This window comes from Pogoniulus pusillus, chromosome Z, assembly GCF_015220805.1.
Source record: "Pogoniulus pusillus isolate bPogPus1 chromosome Z, bPogPus1.pri, whole genome shotgun sequence".
NCBI classification, from domain to species: domain Eukaryota; kingdom Metazoa; phylum Chordata; class Aves; order Piciformes; family Lybiidae; genus Pogoniulus; species Pogoniulus pusillus.
In genome coordinates, this window is record NC_087309.1 from 48,809,833 (window position 1) to 48,830,969 (window position 21,137).

Sequence of the window (21,137 nt, forward strand, 5' to 3'; positions counted from 1 at the left end):
TGCATGAACTACATGACCTTCAAAGATCTTTTCAGACCTAAATGAGTTTTGTGATTATGATTACATGCAACAAACTAATCTCATCTACTGAATCCTGTGCATCTGTGGTACCCACATGGGAACAACAAAAGACCCAAATACACATGTTCAACCTCTGTCTGATGACTATATTCTCATCCACACAGTTAAGGTGTTTGTTTCCTGGACTGAACACAGAAGGAACGCAGCTGCACAGAGCAAACAATGGCCAGACACACAGTCAAAGCTATGCAGTTGTTCAGATCCAATGCCCAACCAAGAATTCTCCAATTAACATGCAAGCATATGCTTTTACCAAGATACATAGATCTCATATACAGGTGTCACATGACTATACAACTGTCCTGGAAGGGCAGCAGGCCTATTAGATGTCCTGGCTTGCCCCACCCTTCTGCTGATGGGGAAAGCAAGGGAGGGAGGAAAACAGAGGCTTGGGCCATTATATCCCCTCCCAAAGTGATAAACAGGTACCCAAAGGTGTTTAGGTACTTGTTGGTGTCTTGCCCAATTAAGGGTGAGCTAGCCCTGGTTTCACCTGATATGGTCAGTTTTGCAAATGCCATTTTGATTGGTGAACCTCTGTGGCCAAAGGAGCCATTGCACTCGGGCAAATAATATAAACTGAGCTAAGTTGCAAGCAGTTGTGCTGCTCCTGCCTCACTGCTCCACCTCAGTGTGTGCTGCCTCTGCCTCACTGCTCCTAGACAATGTGTTCTGCTCTGCCTCGTGCTTCAGAACAGCTTAGTCCTGATGTTTTGGGCTTGAACCACCTGGAAACTTAAGTGCCTCAAGTTTCCCAGGAGAAGGCATTAAGTGCCTCATGATGTGGCAAGAAGTGCCACTGACATCATGCTCTCTGCACAACTGCAAGAGACACTGCCTGCACCTCTGCAAACCTTCATGCCAAGAGGAACCAGGATCAGGTCAGAGATCGTCTGCCTCTTTTCCAGCACCCTGGGAAGATTTAGAAGCCTCTCAATGGCCAAGCAGTTCCAGCACTGCCATCAGAGAGCCAAGGACTATCTTGAAATTTTTACTCCACTGAAGTGAGTAGCACAGACTTTCCCTAGGGCTCCAGGCTGCCTATTTGTAAGTGGGATGAAGCCATTCTGTGGCTAAACTTTTCTAAATTTTCAATTCTCCTAGATGAATTAATTGCCCATAAGCATCCTTGTGAAGATTTCCCCGACCAAATTAGAACCCAAATTTAACTAGTTTGTATATAGTTGGGGCCAGGGCTTTCAGGAAATAAAATTAACTACATACTTTATAATTCCCGCCTCATTAATTGCCCCAACTAAATCAACAGCTAAGCATTTACATTCCACCTTTTTCTGACTGAACACAAAGCTGTAGTTATCTGACATACTGCTCCTGTAAAATGGCATTGTGAGGCATATACAAAAGTGCATGGCAGCCGAGTTAATATTGCTGTTGGAACATTTGCATGTTTTCCTTTGGTGGATCTGACTTTTAGCTTTTGAATATATTCATGTTGTTTTAACATTATTAATAATAGTATGATATTAATTTTACTTGAAGGTTATAAGCAACTGAATTTGAGAGCTTCAGCCAGAGACAGACAATATCTGTCTGTTTCACTCTGTATTATTGATTAATGAGCAAAAAGCTTCAGATGAGAAAATTGCAACTCTGCAATCTGGAAACCTTGCTCACAGAGCTGCATGTTTTTTCCCCATGGTTACCACATATCAATATAAAAACTGTAAGAATGTTGTGAACCCATTCTTCCCCCTCACATGAAAAGCAGAAAGGCAGTCTGGCACAAGAAAGGAGTACAGATGAGGGAGTCTAGCCCAGGTTTGCCATGTCAAGATGTTTGAGACCAACCTTGCCCATCACAAAGAATTGTACCAAATTCTGGGGATCTGCAGGAATTCTCATCGCCTGAGCTCCCTCCTTTCTTCTCTGCTCCCAGCTTGGTTTCCACAATGCTCAGCACAGGCAGAAAAGGAATTTGTTTTGGAGCATATCTCAAATCAAACAGGTGACAAAATACTCAGCTGACTTGCAGCAGGACTGATGGCTACCTTGCAGTGGCCTTTTCCTTTTGGATCTGTAGGATCTGTAGCTGCAGCACCAATATGCTCTGCAGTTACAGAATCACAGAATCAGTGAGGGTTGGGAGGGACCACACAGATCATTTAGTTCCAACCCCCTGCCAAGGGCAGGGACATTTCACACTAAATCAGGCTGTCTAGAGCTTATCCAGCCTGGTCTTAAAACACCTCCAAGGATGTGGCTTCAACCACCTCCCTGGGCAACCCATTCCAGGGTCTCACCATTCTAATGCTGAAGAACTTCTTCCAAACATCAGTCTGAATCTACCCATTTCTAGCTCTGTTCCTTTCCCACTAGTCCTATCTCCACCCAACATCCTAAAATGCCCCTCCCCAGCTTTCTTATAGGCACCTATAAGATACTGAAAGGTCACAAAAAGGTCACCTTGGAGCCTTCTCTCTCTAGACTGAACAATCCCAATTCCTTCAGTCTCTCTTCATCAGATGCAGTAATCTAAGTAGGGTCTTACCAGTGCAGAGGGGGAGGATCACTTCCCTTGACCTGCTGGCCACAATCCTCTTGATGCAGCCCAGGATCTGGTTGGCTTTCTGGGCTGCAAGAGCTCACTGACAGCTCTTATTTATCTTCTTGCCCGTTAGCATCCCCAAGTCCCTCTCCTCAGGGTTGCTCTCAAGCCAGTCACTGGCCAGCCATCACAAAGCACCAACAAGATGGCCCAGTCAGCCCAGGTTTAGGACAGGCAGGTCCTGCCTGACCAACCTGATCTCCTTTCATGATCAGGTTACCTGCCTGGTGAATGTAGGGAAGGCTGTGGATATAGTCCACCTGAACTTCAGCAAAACCTTTGACACTGTCTGCCACAAGCAGCTCCTGGCAAAGTTGGCAACTTGTGGCTTGGACAGATTCGCTCCGATATGGGTCAACAACTGGCTGGAGAGCCAGGCACAGAGAGTGATGATGAATGGTGCCACATTCAGTTGGCAGACAGCCACTAGTGGTGTCTCCCAGGGATCAGTGCTGGGCCCAGTCTTGTTCTGTATCTTAACTGATGATTTAGACCACGGGGTTGAGTCCAGCATCAGTAAGTTTGCAGATGACACCAAGCTAGGAGCAGGTGTTGATCTGTTGGAGGGCAGGACAGCCCTGGACAGGATGGATGGGTGGGCAGAGGCCAATGGGAGATAAGATTTAACAAGGCCAAGTGCAGGGTTCTGCACTTTGGCCACAACAACCCCAGGCAGCAATACAGGCTGGGGACCGAGTGGCTGGAGAGCAGCCAGGAAGAGAGGAAGCTCGGGGTACTGGTAGATAGGAGGCTGAACATCAGCCAGCAGTGTGCCCAGGTGGCCAGGAGAGCCAATGGCATCCTGGCCTGCATCAGGAACAGCGTGGCCAGTAGGACAAGGGAGGTTATTCTTCCCCTGTACCCAGCACTGGGCAGGCCACACCTTGAGTACTGCATCCAGTTCTGGGCCCCTCAATTCAAGAGAGATGTTGAGGTGCTGGAACGTGTCCAGAGAAGGGCAACAAAGCTGGTGAGAGGCCTGGAACACAAATCCTATGAGGAGAGGCTGAGGGAGCTGGGGGTGTTTAGCCTGGAGAAGAGGAGGCTCAGGGGTGACCTCAATTCAGTCTCCAACTGCCTGAAGGGACAGTGTAGCCAGGTGGGGGTTGTTCTCTTCTCTCAGGCAAACAGCAACAGAACAAGGGGACACAGCCTCAAGTTGTACTGGAGAAGGTATAAGCTTGGTATTAGGAGGAAGTTCTTCCCAGAGAGAGAGATTTGCCATTGGAATGGGTTGCCCAGGAAGGTGGTGGCATTGCCATCCCTGGAGGTGTTCAAGAGAAGACTGGCTGAGGCACTTAGTGTGATGGTCTGGTTGTCTGATAGGGCTGGGTGATAGGTTAGACTGGCTGATCTTGGAGGTGTCTTCCAATCTGGTTGATTCTATTCTATTCTACCTATTACAGACTCATCCTTCACTAGGACAACTCCTCATTGCTTCCTCCACCAGCAGCAGTGACTGTTTTGTTTTCCTCCAAACTGAACAATTTTTAAACCTTTGTTAACATGGCGGTAACTCGGTCAAACCATTACACCTGTCATTTATACTTGCCTATACAGCTTCTCCACATTTTAAATATTCATTCCATTAGCTTCTTTGCACTGGTATCCCAAGCAATGATTTTAACTGCTGGTTTCATATCTTACCAGTGTACTGAGGAACAGGTTCAGTTTGTTGAAGGAAACAATCCTGCATGTTCCCCACTTGGGCAAGTGTTCCACCAGTTACCAGCTTCAGCTCATCTAGCGTATCCTGGACTCATAAGAAAAGACAGAGCTCATAATTCTGATGCAGCAACAGAAAAAAATGTGAAATATCAGACAAAAGAACTTTTTTGAGAAGTTGTCCATTTCCTAAACACATAGGGCTCATCCACTATCCCCTTCAGTATTAGCCAGCACTATCTGAGTTACAGTAAAATCTCTGCCTTTCAGAGTATCACATAGCTGTGATTTATTTTGCACTTGTTTCCCTCTGTACACATTCATATTATCTTGCACATTTTTTCCTTGAATTGAATACAAACCAGTCTTTCCCACTCTCCACCCCTATTCAGACAGGTTTGTGGGCACCTTAGTGATTCTCAACATTAACAGGTTCATTTTCAAGCCTGTGAGGAAAGCAAAGGGCAGAACGCCTTTATACATTTTAATTAATATTAATTAATTAATTGCATTATTGATGATGGAAAATGATACTGTGTGCATCACAGTGATGGTGCTGAGATGACAGGAAGTTCTGTCAATCTCTCTGGCTGGCAGATAGATGAAGGAAAGCTATCATAATCAAACAGACAGAGATTAAGTTATCACACTATGCAAATCCCTTTCTGTATTTTGCCTTGTTTAGTCCATTTGGCTCATCATGAAAAGGAAATCCACATACACAGACAACAGTTGCTCATACTGAATGACTTAACCTGCTAACAAAAAGATGCACTAAGTCCTTGCAGTAAGTCCATTCTCCAAGAAACAGCTAGACTTAGGTGACAGGGGCAGCAACTTATTTCTTCTTATAAGATAAAAACCTTAAAACAAATAACATAACTATTACTAGGTCAAATGAAGCTAAAACTTCACCTGTTACACAGGGAAATTCTTTTTGCATTTATTTCTCAAATTAATAACTTATAACCAAATCACTGCTGGACAGAACTCAGCTGCTGTAAGGGCTGCACTCTAGATTCAGAAGGATCATCAAGGATCTCTAAGTGCTCGGTCTGATCACAGTTTTCCCACTCACCTGTGGCTTCTCCTGGAACGTGCGCAACTCTACTGCTGCTGACCTCTCAGACAGCATGGAAAATGCTTTTGGCAGGTCCTGAATGGAACCTGCTTGCAGGCAGTCCAGGTATAACTCTACCGTATTTGACGCCTGCTGCAGGCCACTTAGCCACAAGATGACAGCATGGGGTTTGCCATCAGCCAGCTGGACGTTGCTTAAGATCACCGAATTCAAGTTTCCATCACTCTTCATATAGCGCAGCACCACTAGTACAAAATACACAGAAGGATTATCAGAAGGTAGCAGATAAACCAAGGCTGATCAAGGCAGGTTCTGTGGAAATCTGCAATTCCTCTGTTATTTTTCCACATACCAGCCTTTGTAAATGCACCCCACATGCAGACACAAATGCTAATAATAAATGGGACAAATGAATTTCAGAGCAGGATTATCAAGACTCTCAAATGACTTCCCATTTGAAAAGCACTGCCACGTGCTCGATGTTTTCTACTGCTTTGTCTAGGCCCCTCTAACTGGCTTACTCACTGTTACCTTTCAGGGCATAAAATGCTATAATGCAAGCAGTAACGGTAAAAGATGCAGCAATCAGCCTGCAGTCAGCATTTTGAGAATTACATATTTGACAAACCCAGTAATAATCTACAGCAGAAATGTACAACTAGGGAAAAAATTATTAAAAATCAAGTTTCAGTGATGCATACTGCATTTAATGAAGCCATCTGACAGTGCATCATGGAATCACAGAATCCAAATCCATCTTTGAAGAATCCTAAGGAAGCAAGATTTGAGGCAGTTCTTTGTGAAAAAAAAAAACAACCAGTAAGTAAAACTGAAATATAATCCAGAAAAGACAAATTCCACACCTAGAGAGGACTAAGTCCCCTCTCAACTCTTCTTTAAAGCATTAGTGTATGACCTACTTCATAACTCACACAGTAAATTCTCATTTTATGAAGTAAAAGACACCACCAAAAAACAGCAGCAAATAAAAACTTTTGCACGCTGTGCAATATTGAAAAAAAATGCCTCTTTGCAAAGGAAATTTGATCAGTAAGCTAGGATCTGAAAGCTAAATCTCTTAGACCAGCTAGCTTATTCTTTCCACAAAACCTCTCCCTGGCTCTCCAAATGCATTTTTGCAGAAGCATTGAGCTGCGTGCATCTAGACAGTATGCAATTACTCTACAATATTAGAGAGCCTTGTTTCCTCTTGAAGTTCACAGAGGGCTGCTACTGTTTCACCTCTTAACTGGAGTTCAACTAAAAACTGTGGATATAGTGGAGGGGAAAAACTCACACATCCCACTTCTATTAATTTAACAAATTATCTTCCCACCTCTGATCTACTAACATACTCTCCGGTGCTGTGATCTCTGTTTGTCCACGACCTTCTGAATTACCAGGCACATGTTCTCTACTATTTTTTCTAATTGTTAAATCCAATCATTGAAAGAATCTAGATTTACACCAGCATTAACAGAGCATCAAGGCTACACCAGTACTGAAGTCTTCAGCAGCTGTGATCAAAGTCTAGTAACTTGCCAAAGGTAGCATTCATTGGCAAACTCCAAGCTCTGGCAAGACAGTACGTTGCAGGCATTTAATTTCTGTGAATATTATACACACCTGAAAGCAAGGTCTTTGGATCTGGGCCCTGCATTCAGGGTGACCAAACAGTAGTAAGCTACAGACAGAAAGAGGAGATTGTAGTCCAGAACAGACACTGCCAGAATAGTTTCAGTACAAGAAGCAGTCTGGCTTCAAAGGAGAATCAAGTATTCTTCCTTCAGCCAAAGGCAAGTATCCATCTGGTACACTAGAGTACGCTTTGGAAAGCAGATATTGCTGGACCACAGCCTCTGCAAGATTTAACTCATCCAAGTCCCTGCATTATGTGTTGGTTCCTAGGACACTCTACATTGTCATTTATGAGAGTAACTGGCTCAATCTCTACTGTTTAAGAAACAGATGTTCAACAAAACTGCTAATCCTGACAGTAAATACAAACTATTTCATAGAATCATAAAGTTACATCACTTTAATGAATTCCTCTGTTCAATAAAGGGTAAGAAACTCGTGGACACTATTTGCCTCTGAAAAATTATTGGGCAGTTGCCCAATAACTTATATCTGTGTTTTAAAAAGATTTAGCCATTATAAGCTATCAGGTACACCACAACAGAGCTGGAACACAAGCAAACCATTCAGAACACAGTTCTCTAATGTGGCACTTTAAAGGATAACTAAGAACTGCCTTGGCATACCTAAATTAGATTTGTGTAAGTCAAAACACCGTGCAGAGGAAGCACTATGCACACATGCACCCTTCCAAAATCATACGTTAATTTAAACACTGCATTTTGTTGGCTCACCACTTGAGAGGACCACAAACACCACTCACACTCCATCCTTTCAGGTTATGTGACAACCTCCAGGATGTACTTTAACTTACTGTATAAAGCAGCCATATGGGACAGTTCGAGAGAAATCACACCTGTAAACACTGTCTACTACTCATATACTGCCATATGCTTTAAACCAGGGGCACTAAGTGGCAAGAAACCACCATAAAGAGCCCCCTCCCCACTTGACCAGCTTTCTATAGTAAGTTTGTTACAGATGTCCCCCCATCCACTCAACACTGGTCACTAATAGGACAAATGTCTTCATTCTGCCTATCTATATGCTACTGCCCTGTCACGTACTTCTCAAATATAGCACAAGCATACTGAGGACATAATCAAAATAAGCCATGTAACCTTTTACTGTAAAGCCTCTTTGATCTGTTAATGTGTCAGTATCAAGAATACCTGCATGTCTGATTGTTATGTGTGATCAATTGTTCACCTAGCAATTTGTTAAGTCAGTATTACGAATTGCATGACACACGCTGATGAGGCTGTGTAACCACCTCCTGCCCAGCCTTAAAACACAGATAACACAAAAAGTTCCTGACCTCATAAGGTCAATTGCCCATGTTTTATCTAACTAATTCCCCTACATTTCCCAAACAAAAGGTCTGTTTTTATTCAGCAGATAAAATATTTTTTCTACGTATAGTGCCATTTCTCAGTAGAGCTTCTTTGAATATGGGACTTAACTGCTCAATGACAACATTGACAGCAGTGAATTATAGCAGTTAAGTCAATTGAGCAACAACAATTTACACAATTCGACATTTTTTTGCCCAACTTTAAATCTATAATACATCCTAGATCTGGTCTGGAAAGTGATGAAAGCTTGCCATTTCTAAAAGTCTGCTGAAGTTCCTACTCTGAGTGCAGATTAAGTAATTTCAATAAATGGAGAACACTTGAATTCACCAAAAGGATTCTGTCAGTACTAGGAATGTTTGTCTTGCATAGTCATATCTAACCTCAGAGCAAGAACCTGCCTTTGATATGCATGAGGCAACATAGTCGTGTGTCACTCACATTCCTGACTAATACAAACCAGTGACTGTCCCAAGGGGAAAAAGGAAAAAAAAACAAACCAACAACAAAACCCAAACCATATCAAACAAACAAAAACCCGTCCAAAAACCAACAAACCCCAACCCAAAAAACAACAAACAAACAAAACCCAAAACAACGCCCCAAACAAAAACCTCACTCCTTTCTCTAGACTCTGCTTTTTCCCCAAGGCAGAGCAGAGATACCATTCGATTATCAGGTCAGCTTCGCTGGCCAGGAAGGAGCAGAATCCAGTGAGAGGAAGGAATGAGAAGTAGAATGAGAGGGGAGGTAACCAACAATGTAATTTTGGGAGGGCAGGCCTAAGTGGTGACTCACAAGCACAAAAGTCAATCACACAACCTTTCTGTGGCAACAATAACTACGAGTTTAGCACTAGTTTTCTCTTACATGTGCTAAGCAACTCACCTTTGTTCATCCGTCCCACTACCGTAAATTCAAAGTATTTGCTACTGTCAGGTGAAAAATACAGGCCAAATATGGTGGCTGTGCTTTTTGTCTGCAGCTTGAATGTTGAGAGCAAATACACTTCATTCAGCATAGGATCACCAAGTGCTTCTTGCAAGAAGTTTGTTCCCACTCGCTTGTTGGAATACGGAAGGAGGTCAAAAACTGAAAAATAAATTAATTTCAGCAGCAAGTCAAATATAATAATGACTAAAGAAGACTGTAGTCTGAAGCCAACCCCTGGAGACTGTATGCTCTTCACTATTTCCATATGGCTATTTTAAAATGAACCTAAGGTGTCAATATGAAGACAAAATTAAACAATAAATATAATGCTTAAAGGTCACCTAGACCAACCCCCTGGCATTGGTAGTGGCATGTTAAGCAACCTGATCTAGTAAAAGATGTTCCTCTTGCCACTGACAGCACAGTTGGACTGGATGCCCTTTAAAAGTTCCTTCCAACAAAAACTATGATTCAATCAAAATATCACTTATGTTTTGTTGCAACTGATCTTATTTGCCATTAAAACAAAACAAACTCCAAGGAATTATTGGTAAGTAACACAGAAATGCCTAAGCTTTCAAAATTGAAGTACTCAAATATTTTCAGATATATCCCAAAAACTCTTCTGAGGATGCACCTCAACAGAAAACTTTCTAACTTAGCTCTGCTTTCATAAATTCAGATGCTTGTGTTCACATTTCAGTTAGCTTGGGGATCCAGCACCAACACTTTCAGACAGATTTCCAGTGTATTTACCCTAAGAACTATTTTGGCGGCATTTGCAGGGCACCAATTCAAATGCTGAATAGCCAAGAATGCAGTATGATTTTCCTAACCTCCTTCTCACTTCACTCACTTCTCAGAAGACACAATATATAAATAAGACACCTCTATCCTTTCTGGCACAAATAACACAGAAAGACAGGCCTGACAACAGTAATAGAAATCTGAAGGCACAATGGAAATTGTTTCAAATTCTTCTTTTTAAGAGTGTGTCAGCAGAGAGTCTAACATTACACTTGAGAGTATGCCAGCTAGCCCCCTTATGTCATTGAAACAACAAGTTTTCCTCACTGCCCCTAAACCCACAATGTCTTCAAACTCAAAGTATTTTACTGAGTTTCTTGGTAACCTCTTATTCCAAGCCACTGGTATTAAAGTCATACCTTTCCAATAAAGTCTGATATTACAACATACAGGTGTTATTTAAATGTAACAGCATATTTAGGCATTGCATACCACTGCCATTGCATGGGACTACAATAGGTAGGCCAAATTTTTCTTCCATACCAGCACAACACTGTAGAGCTGCCTCTGGGGAAAGGCCTGAACAACAGACGGAGCAAAGGCACATGACAGCACACTGCACCTTCCCTTGATTCAACCCATGGTTGTATGGCTAAGTTTAGTTTTCTAGGCTAAAAAATAGTGGATCTTTAGAGACGAGTCTTTTGTACCCAGTATGACCTCATAGCTGTTTTCATTGACTAGCATGATGGGGCCATCCTATCAATCCGCTGCCTCCTTATGCTATAAGCCAAAGGAGAACGCAAAGTGCTCCTTCGGCTTATAGCATGTGGACACACAGACTTATCCACAACCATGTGGAAAACCCTCTCTCCTTTTATTAGAGCCTTGATTCAGGCTGCTTCCATTGCTCATTCTGGAGTATTCATTCATCTAGACATCAATGCCATTCCTAAAAAAATCCAGTGTTTCCATCTCAGGAGACACTGAAATACAGATCATTGCTTAAGTCTGGGTCCAAGAATTCCATGAATTCTACTGAGAGTTTTCAGAACACAATAATGAAAGAATCAGGCCCTTGATTTGCATGCACTTGTAATGCATTTGTCAAACAACTAAGACAACACATATGCAAGACAGACCTGGTCAAAAGACTTCTCTTTCACTCATTTCAAATTCATAGCATTCCAGCACAACCACTGAAACCAGTGATCAGTGATCCGGGGCAAAAGGCTCAGTACTGAATCACATTTAGTGCACAGACAGCAAAGCAACTGCCCAAACAAGAAACTGGAATGCAACTCACTACACCCTACAACAACATTCTGCAGGTCATCATCATTCATAAAGTGCAGCTGTCTCCTCAGAGAGAGCACCACAAGAATACTTAAGTCACATCACAAAATGCTGACACACTTTTATCCAGCTCTTCTGTATCTATTGACTGGTTTTATGTCAATTATTGTGAGACTAATTAATCTCTGCCAGCATCACACACTTAAGAATACAGGAGAAATATTACAGAAGTAATGATTAAACACAAGCAAAACTCTGACCTTTCCATGAACATTTGTGGACATCTTAAAAATTTGCACACTGAAACGAATATTCTTACTTGTTGGATGGTTGCACTCTATAAAGCACATTGCCTCAACTGGATCCTTCAGCACCATCCTACAAAACCTTCTCTTGGGATATCTTCAGTGACCAGCATGTAAATGCAGTACATGCCTGAATCCATCCTTCAGCACAAATTACACATATGTTAGCAAAAAACACAGAAACACAGAACATTAGAGGCTGGAAGTGACTTCCAGAGATTTGAGTCCAATTCACTTGCCAAAAGCAGGAACATGTAGGGTAGCCCACACAGTAATGCATCAAGGCAAGTTTTGGAAGTCTCCAGAGAAGGAGACTCCACAACCAGTCTGTGCAGCCTGTTCCAGTGCTGTCACTCGTACTGTAAAGAAGTTCCTTCTCACATCGAGGTGAAACCTTCTATGTTCAAGTTTGTATCCATTGTTCCTTGTTTTATTACTGTGCATCACAGGAAAGAGAATGGTCCCATCCATTTGACACCCACTCATCAAATACTTACTGACACTGATTAAGATCTCCTCTCAGTCTTCTATTCTCAACACTAAACAGCCCCAGGTCTCCCAATCTCTCTCCATAGGGGAGATACACAAGTCCTTCAATCATCCTGGTGAGGGGCCTGGAACACAAATCCTATGAGGAGAGGCTGAGGGAGCTGGGGTTGTTTAGCCTGGAGGAGGCTCAGGGCTGACCTCATTGCTGTCTACAACTACCTGAAGGGACATTGTAGCCAGGTGGGGGTTGGCCTCTTCTCCCAGGCAACCATCAATAGGACAAGGGGACACAGTCTCAAGTTGTGCCGGGGGAAGTCTAGGCTGGATGTTAGGAGGAAGTTCTTCACAGAGAGAGTGATTGGCATTGGAATGGGCTGCCCAAGGAGGTGGTGGAGGCACCGTCCCTGGAGGTGTTCAAGAAAAGACTGGATGAGGCACTTAGTGCCATGGTCTAGTTGACTGGCTAGGGCTGGGTGCTAGGTTGGACTGGATGATCTTGGAGGTCTCTTCCAACCTGTCTGATTCTATGATTCTATCCTCTGGTAGACCCCTATCTCTCTTAAATTTGGAGCCTAAAACTGGATACAGCATTCCAGGTGTGGTCTCAACAGGACAGAGCAGAGAGGGAGAACCTCTCTAAACCTGCTGGACACTTTTCTTAATGCACCCCAGGATGCCACTGGCTGTCTTGGCCACAAGGGCACACTGCTGTCCCATGCAGAACTTGCTGTCCACCAGGACTCCAAGGTAAGCCTTAACCTGTACTGGTGCCTGCTGTTACTCCTCCTCATAGGCAGGGCCCTGCACTTGCCCTTATTGAACTTCATGAGGTTTGCCTTCACCAAGCTCTCCAGCCTGATGAATTTTCATCAGATGACAGCACAGCCTAAGTGGGGTTATGTAAGCTCACTTTACATCTTTAATAACATTACAGAGACAATAGCTAGTTTGAAAGAAAAAGGGAAAGAATCCACAGGAATTTCAGATTCCATTTTCAGAAGAACCACACAGAACTACAGAATGATAGGTGTTGGAAAGGACCGCTGGAGATCATCTGCTAAGCCACCTGGATCCTCAGAAGTCCATGGGACCAGATAAGCTCCATTCTAGGGTGGACAGAGCTGGCAGATGAGCTGCCCAAGATGTTCTCCATCATTTATCAGCAGTCCTGGCTCACTGGAGAGGTCCCTAAAGACTGGAAGCTGGCCAATGTAACACTCATCCAAAAGAAGTGCCAGAAGGAACTGGAAAACTACAGACCTGTCAGCCTGACCTCGGTGCCAGGCAAGGTCATGGAACAGGGCATCTTGAGTGCCATCACAAAGCACCTACAGGATGGCAAAGGGATCAGGCCCAGCCAGCATGGGTTTAGGAAGGGCAGGTCCTGCCTGACCAACCTGATCTCCTTTTATGATCAGGTTACCTGCCTGGTAAATGTGGGGCAGGCTGTGGATGTAGTCTGCCTGGACTTCAGCAAAGCCTTTGACACAGTCTGCCACAACAAGCTCCTGGCAAAGCTCGTGGCTTGGACAGATTCATTTTAACATGGGTCAAGAACTGGCTGGAGGGCCAGGCACAGAGAGTGGTGGTGAATGGTGCCACATCCAGTTGGCAGCCAGTCACTAGTGTTATCTCCCAGGGATCAGTGCTGGGCCCAGTCTTGTTCTGTATCTTAATTGACAATCTAGACCAGGGGGTTGAGTCCAGCATCAGTAAGTTTGCAGATGACACCAAGCTAGGAGCAGGTGTCAATCTGCTGGAGGGTAGGAGAGCGCTGCAGAGGGACCTGGACAGGATTGATAGGTGGGCAGAGGCCAATGGGAGATAAGATTTAACATGGCCAAGTGCAGGGTTCTGCACTTTGGCCACAACAACCCCAGGCAGCACTACAGGCTGGGGACTGAGTGGCTGGAGAGCAGCCAGGAAGAGAGGAAGCTCGGGGTACTGGTAGATAGGAGGCTGAACATAAGGAGTGACCTCAATGCAGTCTACAACTGCCTGAACGGACGGTGTAGCCAGGTGGGGGTTGTGTTCTTCTCTCAGGCAAACAGCAACAGAACAAGAAGACACAGTCTCAAGTTGTACTGGAGAAGGTATAAGCTTGGTATTAGGAGGAAGTTCTTCCCAGAGAGAGAGATTTGCCATTGGAATGGGCTGCCCAGGGAGGTGGTGGCATTGCCATCCCTGGAGGTGTTCAAGAGAAGACTGGCTGAGGCAGTCTTGCCAGAGCAAGTTCACCTAAAGCAGGAATCTTTTTTGTTCCTTTTTGTGGAAGTCAGACTTCAAAACAACTGGACAGTAAAAGCCTGCAGATGCTGAAAGGCACAAGCATCTGGTTTCAATACATGCAGCGAGAGTGAGGATTAATACAAGCATCTGAGCATGAGCATGCAAACACAACAGCCTATACCAAGTCCATCTGTGAGAAGGACCAGAATTCTCTCCCCTACATGCTTTCCATGGTTTTAGAAGAGAGCCACTAACGCTCCTATGAAAATGCTATCAAGGTACCAGCTACACTGGTGCGATAAACAATTCTTCAGTAACCTGCCCCAAACCATCAAGACTAGGTCTCTAGATGACAGCTAAAAGTCATGACAGAAGTTCTAAGAGGATGAGATATGAAGGAATGAAATTAGCATCACAGCAGAGGATGGAGCTCAAAATAAAAGACCCTTTTCCCCCTTAATTCTGCTGCCATATTACACCAGCTTCTTCAGACCCTCCAAGGATCTTCTCTGGTCACTACTAACCATAATAACTGCCAATGTAAAACCTGATCCACTTAAGTTCAGCGCTTCTCATGAACAGTTAAGGATTGCAGAGCCCTAGCCCCACTGCAAAGAATTCCAACAGACTGTAAGAAGGTGAAAAAGTCACATTGAGAGTGAGGGGTTTCACTGGTCACTGCCCCAACAAGCTGGAAATCTACTTACATTTTTAAAAAATACCCTATTTCTCAATATGACAATTTTCTGAAATGTTTTTACATCAAGAAGGACATTGAAGTTTCTGGAAATGCAGTTAATTAGTCTGATTGCCTGTCTTTTAAATCTGCATAAGTAGGGAGTAACAGATTAAAACACCATTGCCCCGGAGGGGGCTAAAAGTGAAAAGATAATTAAATGCAGCTTCAAGGCTCCCGGAATTGCACTAAATTAGATTAACAGCTGCACCCAGTAGCTGAGCTGGTTCTATGCACAAGCTGCTACCGCAGAGCACTACCACTCGCTCTATGCGTGCTCCAAAATAAAGCAACTCCTGAGTTCCTGCGCGCATTATGTCACGCAAGTAATGCTGGATTTAGAAGGTGGCTGTTTTCATACGCACTTTATAAAGTAGATTTTCCCGAGGAGTTTTCGTCGCTTTGTAATTACGCGTCTCATTTATGAAAAGTTCCAACTGAAAAAGCTCTTCAGACTCTCAACACACCTGCCAACATCCCTATAGTTGCCAGACCAAACTATGCTGATTTTAGGGAGATGGCTGATCGAGAGGATACATCGCGACCGCCTCCGGTTCCCACTGCGAACTCAGCTGGACAGCCGCGGAGGCAGGGCAATTGCGCGGCTCCCCTTGCACCTGCGCAGCTGGCGACTCCCCAGCCCCTGTCCCCCTAAACGCAGCGCTCCCGGCACAATGGACGGGGCGCCGTAAATACGAAGGCGCTCTGGCTCCCCTCGCACCTGCGGAGCTGGAAACTCCCCAGCCCCCGTCCCCCTGAACGCAGCGCTCCCGGCACAACGGATGGGGCGCAGTAAAGGCGAAGGAACCCTGAATGAAAAAGTGGAAAGAGAAGTTTGCTAGACCAAGGTACGAGGGGCACGGGGGCCCTTACCTCGGGGTGCGGGCGGGGCGGCGCGCCCCGGGCACAGATGCAGAGCGAGTGGCAGGAGCAGCAGGGCGGCGCCGCGCTCGCACGCCATGGCGACCGGGGCCAGGCAGGATAGAGCGGCAGACGACGGCACACTTTACAGCGGACCCCACCGTTTAACAAGGGCGGCCCCGGGTCCGGGGAGGCACGGCGGCAGGCGGCCGGCCATTGGCCGGAGCTGCCCCAGCCCCCGGGGGCGGGCGGGGGCCGCACTGGGGTTGGGTCGTGCCGTGCCGTCGGTGGCCGCGCAGGGGAATGGCCCACGGGTGGGCCAGAAGGGGGCGAACCGTCGAGGCTGAAGCCGGGAAGGACTGACATCGGTAGAGGTGTCTGCGCCCCGGCAGAGCCCAACGCTTGTGGAATCCCAGTTGGACTCTGCCCTTTGGGGAGCCCTGAAAGCAGAAGCGTGTTTAACAGCAACAAAATCCAAATGGATGGGGGTGCACTTGGTGCCTGACTTGGTCTTGGTAGACGTTTAATTAATCCACTTTTTCTAACTGAAGAGTGTGGCCAAAAGAGGTCATGGAGATTACAGACTGGGGCAAAATGGGTTTCTAGAAGGCTGACTGGTGAAGTGCAGATAATCTTATCAGCTCCTCCATTTCATTCAGAGAGTTCAGGAGCACTGGGAGAGCTCAAACTGTTTGGATTGAGGCTTCTGAAAAATTTCACTTAACAAACTCTCAAATCTGATGACTTAACCAAAATTGGTTTAGAAAAAGAATTCTGCTTTCACCCGCAACAATTTTCTGTATTGTGTGCACCCCCAGGATGTCATTATTCCATTGTTTCTCCTCCACTCCAGAAAACTCTAGCTTCTGTGTTGCTGATGTTAAGAAAAAGCTGAAGAAAGGGAGAAACCAATCAAGCCCCTTTGGGGCTGCACAGCTTTGCAACCAGTTTCATAGAATCATGCAATACCAGGTTGGGAAGGACCTCAAAGAGCATCTGGTCAAAACTTTTTTTGGAAAAAGCATGGTCTAGGTAAGACGACAGAGCACACTCACTGCTGAATCTTTATACTGTCCATGGGGAACCTACCACTTCCCTAGGTAGATTATTTCAATTGTTCTGATTGTCCTCATGAAAAATTTTCCTCTTGTGCCTAATCAGAATTTCCCTGGGAGTAACTTGTACCCATTATCTTTCACCTTTTCTGTGTGACTGACTCCTTGTAAAAAGTGAGTCTCCATCTTCTTTGTAGCCACCCCTTAAATACTGGAACATGGTGATAAAGTATCCCCTGGCTCTTCTCAATACTGAACAAACCCAGTTCTCTCAGCCTTTCACACAATCACAGAATGGTAGGAGTTGGAAAGGAACTCTAGGAATCACCTAGTCCAAACCCTCTGCTAAAGTATGTTCACCAACAGTAAACTGCACAGGACTGCGTGGAGATGGGGTTTGGATATGTCCAGAGAAGGAGACTCTCTGGATAACCTGTTTCAGTGTTCCATCACTCTCAAGGTAAAGAATTCACAGGATCACACACAGGCTCACAGGATGTTAGGGGTTGGAAGGGACCCAAGGAGATCATCGAGTCCAACTCCCCTGCCAGAGCAGGACAATACTAACAAAGATCACAGAGGAACACATCCACGCACGCCCTGAAAGTCCCCAGAAAAGGAGACCACACAACCTCCCCAGGAAGCCTATTCCAGTATGTCCCGTGTTCCAATTGTTGGTGCCCACTGGACCTCCTATTGCTGGGCACTGCTAAAAATAACCAGGCATTATCGTCTTGATACTCCTCCTTTAGGTATTTATAAGATATTGATAAGATCTCCTCTCAGTCTTCTCTCTTTCAACCTAAACAGCCCCTTGTCTTCCAGCTTTTCCATGTTGGATTCTCTCCAAGTAGTCTCTTGTCTCTATTGAACTGGGAAGCACAGAACAGGTGTGACCTCACTGCCTCAGATTAGAGTGGAAGGAGAACCTCCCTCTAGCTGCTGGTCACACTCTTAATACACTCCCGGATACCATCTGTGTTCTTGGCCACAAGGGTACACTACTGGCTGGTGGTTAACTTGCTGTCCACCAAGACTTCCAGGTCCTCCTCCACAGAGCTGCTTTCCAGTATGTCAACCTCTAAGTACCTGTCTTGGTACCTTCCTCATATGGCAGGCTTCCCAGCCCTTTGATTATAGCCCTTCTCTGGACCCACTGCAGCCTGTCCCCACTATACTAAACATCGGTTTAGTATAGTGGGGATCAAAGCTGAACACAGTATTCCAGGTGGAATAAGTGCTGAGTTAAGTGGGACAATAGCTCTTTGTCTCTGTTGGTGATGCACTTTATAGAACCCAGTATCCTGATGGTTTTCTTTGCCACAGCAGCACACTGTTTACTCTGACTGAGCTTGCTGCCACCAAGACCTCCAGGTCCCTTTCCACAGAGCTGCTCTCCAGCCAGGTAAACCTTGGCTTGTGCTGCACTCCTGAATTGTTCTCCCAGGTGAAAGATCACACACTTGTGCTTGATAAACTTCATAAAGTTCTTTATAGTCACATCTTCCACCCTATTGAGGTCTTCATGCAGACTGGTGTTGCAGAGGGGGGTTCTCAGTACCTACGCCTATTTTGGCGGAGGGGAGAAATTAATTGGGGAGATATAATTTTATATAAAAATATAGATTTATTAAATTCAATATTCTGAACTCTTGCCATCCCCAACCACTGTATATTAATATTAAAGGTCGGTACATGTTTATGAAAACAATCTAGGATAAAATATGTACAGGAATTTGTTATTTAACTAGCAAACATTCAAACTATAAACAGAGAGAGGAGTTTTCCCCGCAGCTTAATGCCACTTGGGGTCACATGCTATTTGCCCAGCAGAGCAGGCTGAAACTCTTTCTGCTCTATGGCAGAGATAACTTATATTTACAGAGGTATTAAAGCTTTTACTCACAACTCTTATTAATTGTTAATCACCCTCCGGGGCTGAGTCACAGCCTATATGAATGTTCAATGCTCCAGGGTCTCTGCCTGTGGACTCTGAGGCTGGAATCCTCCCGGCTTGAGGGGAAAGGATAAATCTTCCCAGCTTCTGGGGAAATAGGTTTTCTCTAACCTTTTCTCTCTCCTTTTCTCCGGTGAAGAGGCGATCTCTGCCTTTAGTGCTGGATTCTTCTGGATGTTGTGTCCAGGACTTCTCAGCTGGCAGGATTTCAGGAGCAGGAGAAGAATATTGTGCTGTCTCTGGCACAGTTCTTCACCGCTTCAGGCTTCGTGTGTGTGTGCAGACAATTCAAAATCTGCTTCCTGGGTATCTCAGTGGCAGTGGCACTTACCAGGCAATGATAGGCAGCAGGCATGCAAAGTGTGCATGGCTGCTGGGAATCTGAGCTCTGTAAATAAATGCAATACAGGATCTGGTCCTGATAACACAATGGCATGTAAATGTGCACAGCTGGCTGGAGACTATAGGCTCCTTATATATATATATATACATATATATATATATGTGCAGGCTTAAATGAGCTCTGCAAGAAAGATACGCAGGCAGGTGAGCTGCAAGTAAGTCAGAGCATGAGGCCTTGGCCTCTGAGCATCGAAGCTATGCAATGGCATCTGAGCATGGGGGTCTGAGTGGCTGAGCTATGCAGGGTCTGTGCCTGAGGGTCTGAGCTGAGCGCTGAAAGTGAGGGTCAGAGCTGTGCAAACAAGCCTGAGCTGAACACGTTGTTTACCTGTGCACCCCTATTTATTGAGTGTGGGCCGAGATTAATGGCCCCTTGGCCACTAGAATGACCAATCAGGTTGGCAGTCAGCCAAACCTAACCATAATAGGCAGAAGCTCTTGCCTGGACTTTCCCAAATATGGGGATCACATGGACTTCCCCAGGGAGACACAAGCTGGGTGTGTGGGGCTTACACAGCCTGTTTACGACCAGGGGTCCTGGCAGAAAAACATGTCCAGGCAAGGCATAAGCAAGCCTCTTTTCGGGCCTACAGGCCCTCCACCACAACTGGCTCTCCTTTCCAAAGTTTTCACCTCCCTACTGAATTTGGTGTCATCAGCAGACTTCCTCAGGGTACGCTTGATCTCATCATGCAGGTCACTTAAGAAGATACTGAACAATGTTGGCCCCAGTATGGGTCCCTGGGTGACTTCACTTGTGACAGGCTGCCAGTTTCAAAACCACCTTTTTACCACCACTCTCTGCGTGTGGCCTATCCAATGCTCCACCCACTGAGAAGACACTGCCTAGACCATGTTTTCTTCTTGTCCATGTGAAACTGCCTACCAAGCAAGCCACCCTTCCTGCTCCTGCTTTCTGCTCCCAAAGAAAGTGGCCTCCCGTGGTGTGGAGATATGAATTATGATTATCAATATTAATAACCAGGAAAAATATTAATGAAACTGAAAATTATTCATATTAAATCTCACCACCAGAAACTTATTTCCAAGGTACGAACGCACAGTTGTGGGTATTTGCACAGGGAACAGGCAATTTAAACAGTTAAGCAAAACCAGAAATACAAACATTAAACTGGAAAGAGATTCACAGAGAGTAATGCCACTTGCCCACTAGGGTATTTCATGGCCTCTAAGCAAGGCGGCTGACACCTAGAACCTTTATGGAGTCTTTTAAGGTTAGATTTGCCAGGTTTACTCATGGCTGCACTACTTTATGAGGGACATGTCCCTTGAGCACATGCAGGCAAGCAGGTGATGTGGGTGGCTGGCAGGCTAGAGCTTGGGGCTTTCTCCAGTGCTTGGGCTGGCTGCTGGTGCACATGGCAAGGCTCACCAGTCTGGAGCACCAGTCTGCAGTTTTCTGCACAGCAGCTGTATAGTTGCTTGCTATAAACTTTTCTTTAGCTGCAGCCTTGACTGCAGGCCTTCTTGTTTCTCCAGGCAACACAAGGCAAGGCAAGGCTTACCATTTTGGCCAGTATTAAAATAACTTTCCTTAGACAATAATGACCAATAGCAGAAGAATTGTAAAGGGAAAAACTCGATGCTTTCACCTCTGGGGTCAAGTTTGCCCAAACATGTCCAGAGATACACACAGTCTATGTGTGCCACAAGGTCAGACCACATGCAACACATGCACTTGGTTTTCCTGGACTCAGGACATGCCCAGACAAGTCTGGGC

At 45.1% G+C, this 21,137-nt stretch overlaps 1 protein-coding gene across 1 annotated transcript in view; it reads right to left on the reverse strand.

Annotated features, from left to right (window-relative positions):
• THBS4 (thrombospondin 4) overlaps window positions 1-16,082 on the reverse strand; it is a 45,114-nt gene extending 29,032 nt beyond the window's left edge. Inside the window, exons 1-4 of the mRNA XM_064140882.1 lie at window positions 15,995-16,082; window positions 9,275-9,478; window positions 5,391-5,638; window positions 4,295-4,400 (exon numbers count right to left, since the gene is read on the reverse strand). Coding sequence (XP_063996952.1) covers window positions 4,295-4,400; window positions 5,391-5,638; window positions 9,275-9,478; window positions 15,995-16,082 — 646 coding nt within the window. The remainder of the gene's footprint in view (window positions 1-4,294; window positions 4,401-5,390; window positions 5,639-9,274; window positions 9,479-15,994) is intronic.
• Window positions 16,083-21,137: the final 5,055 nt, after the last annotated feature.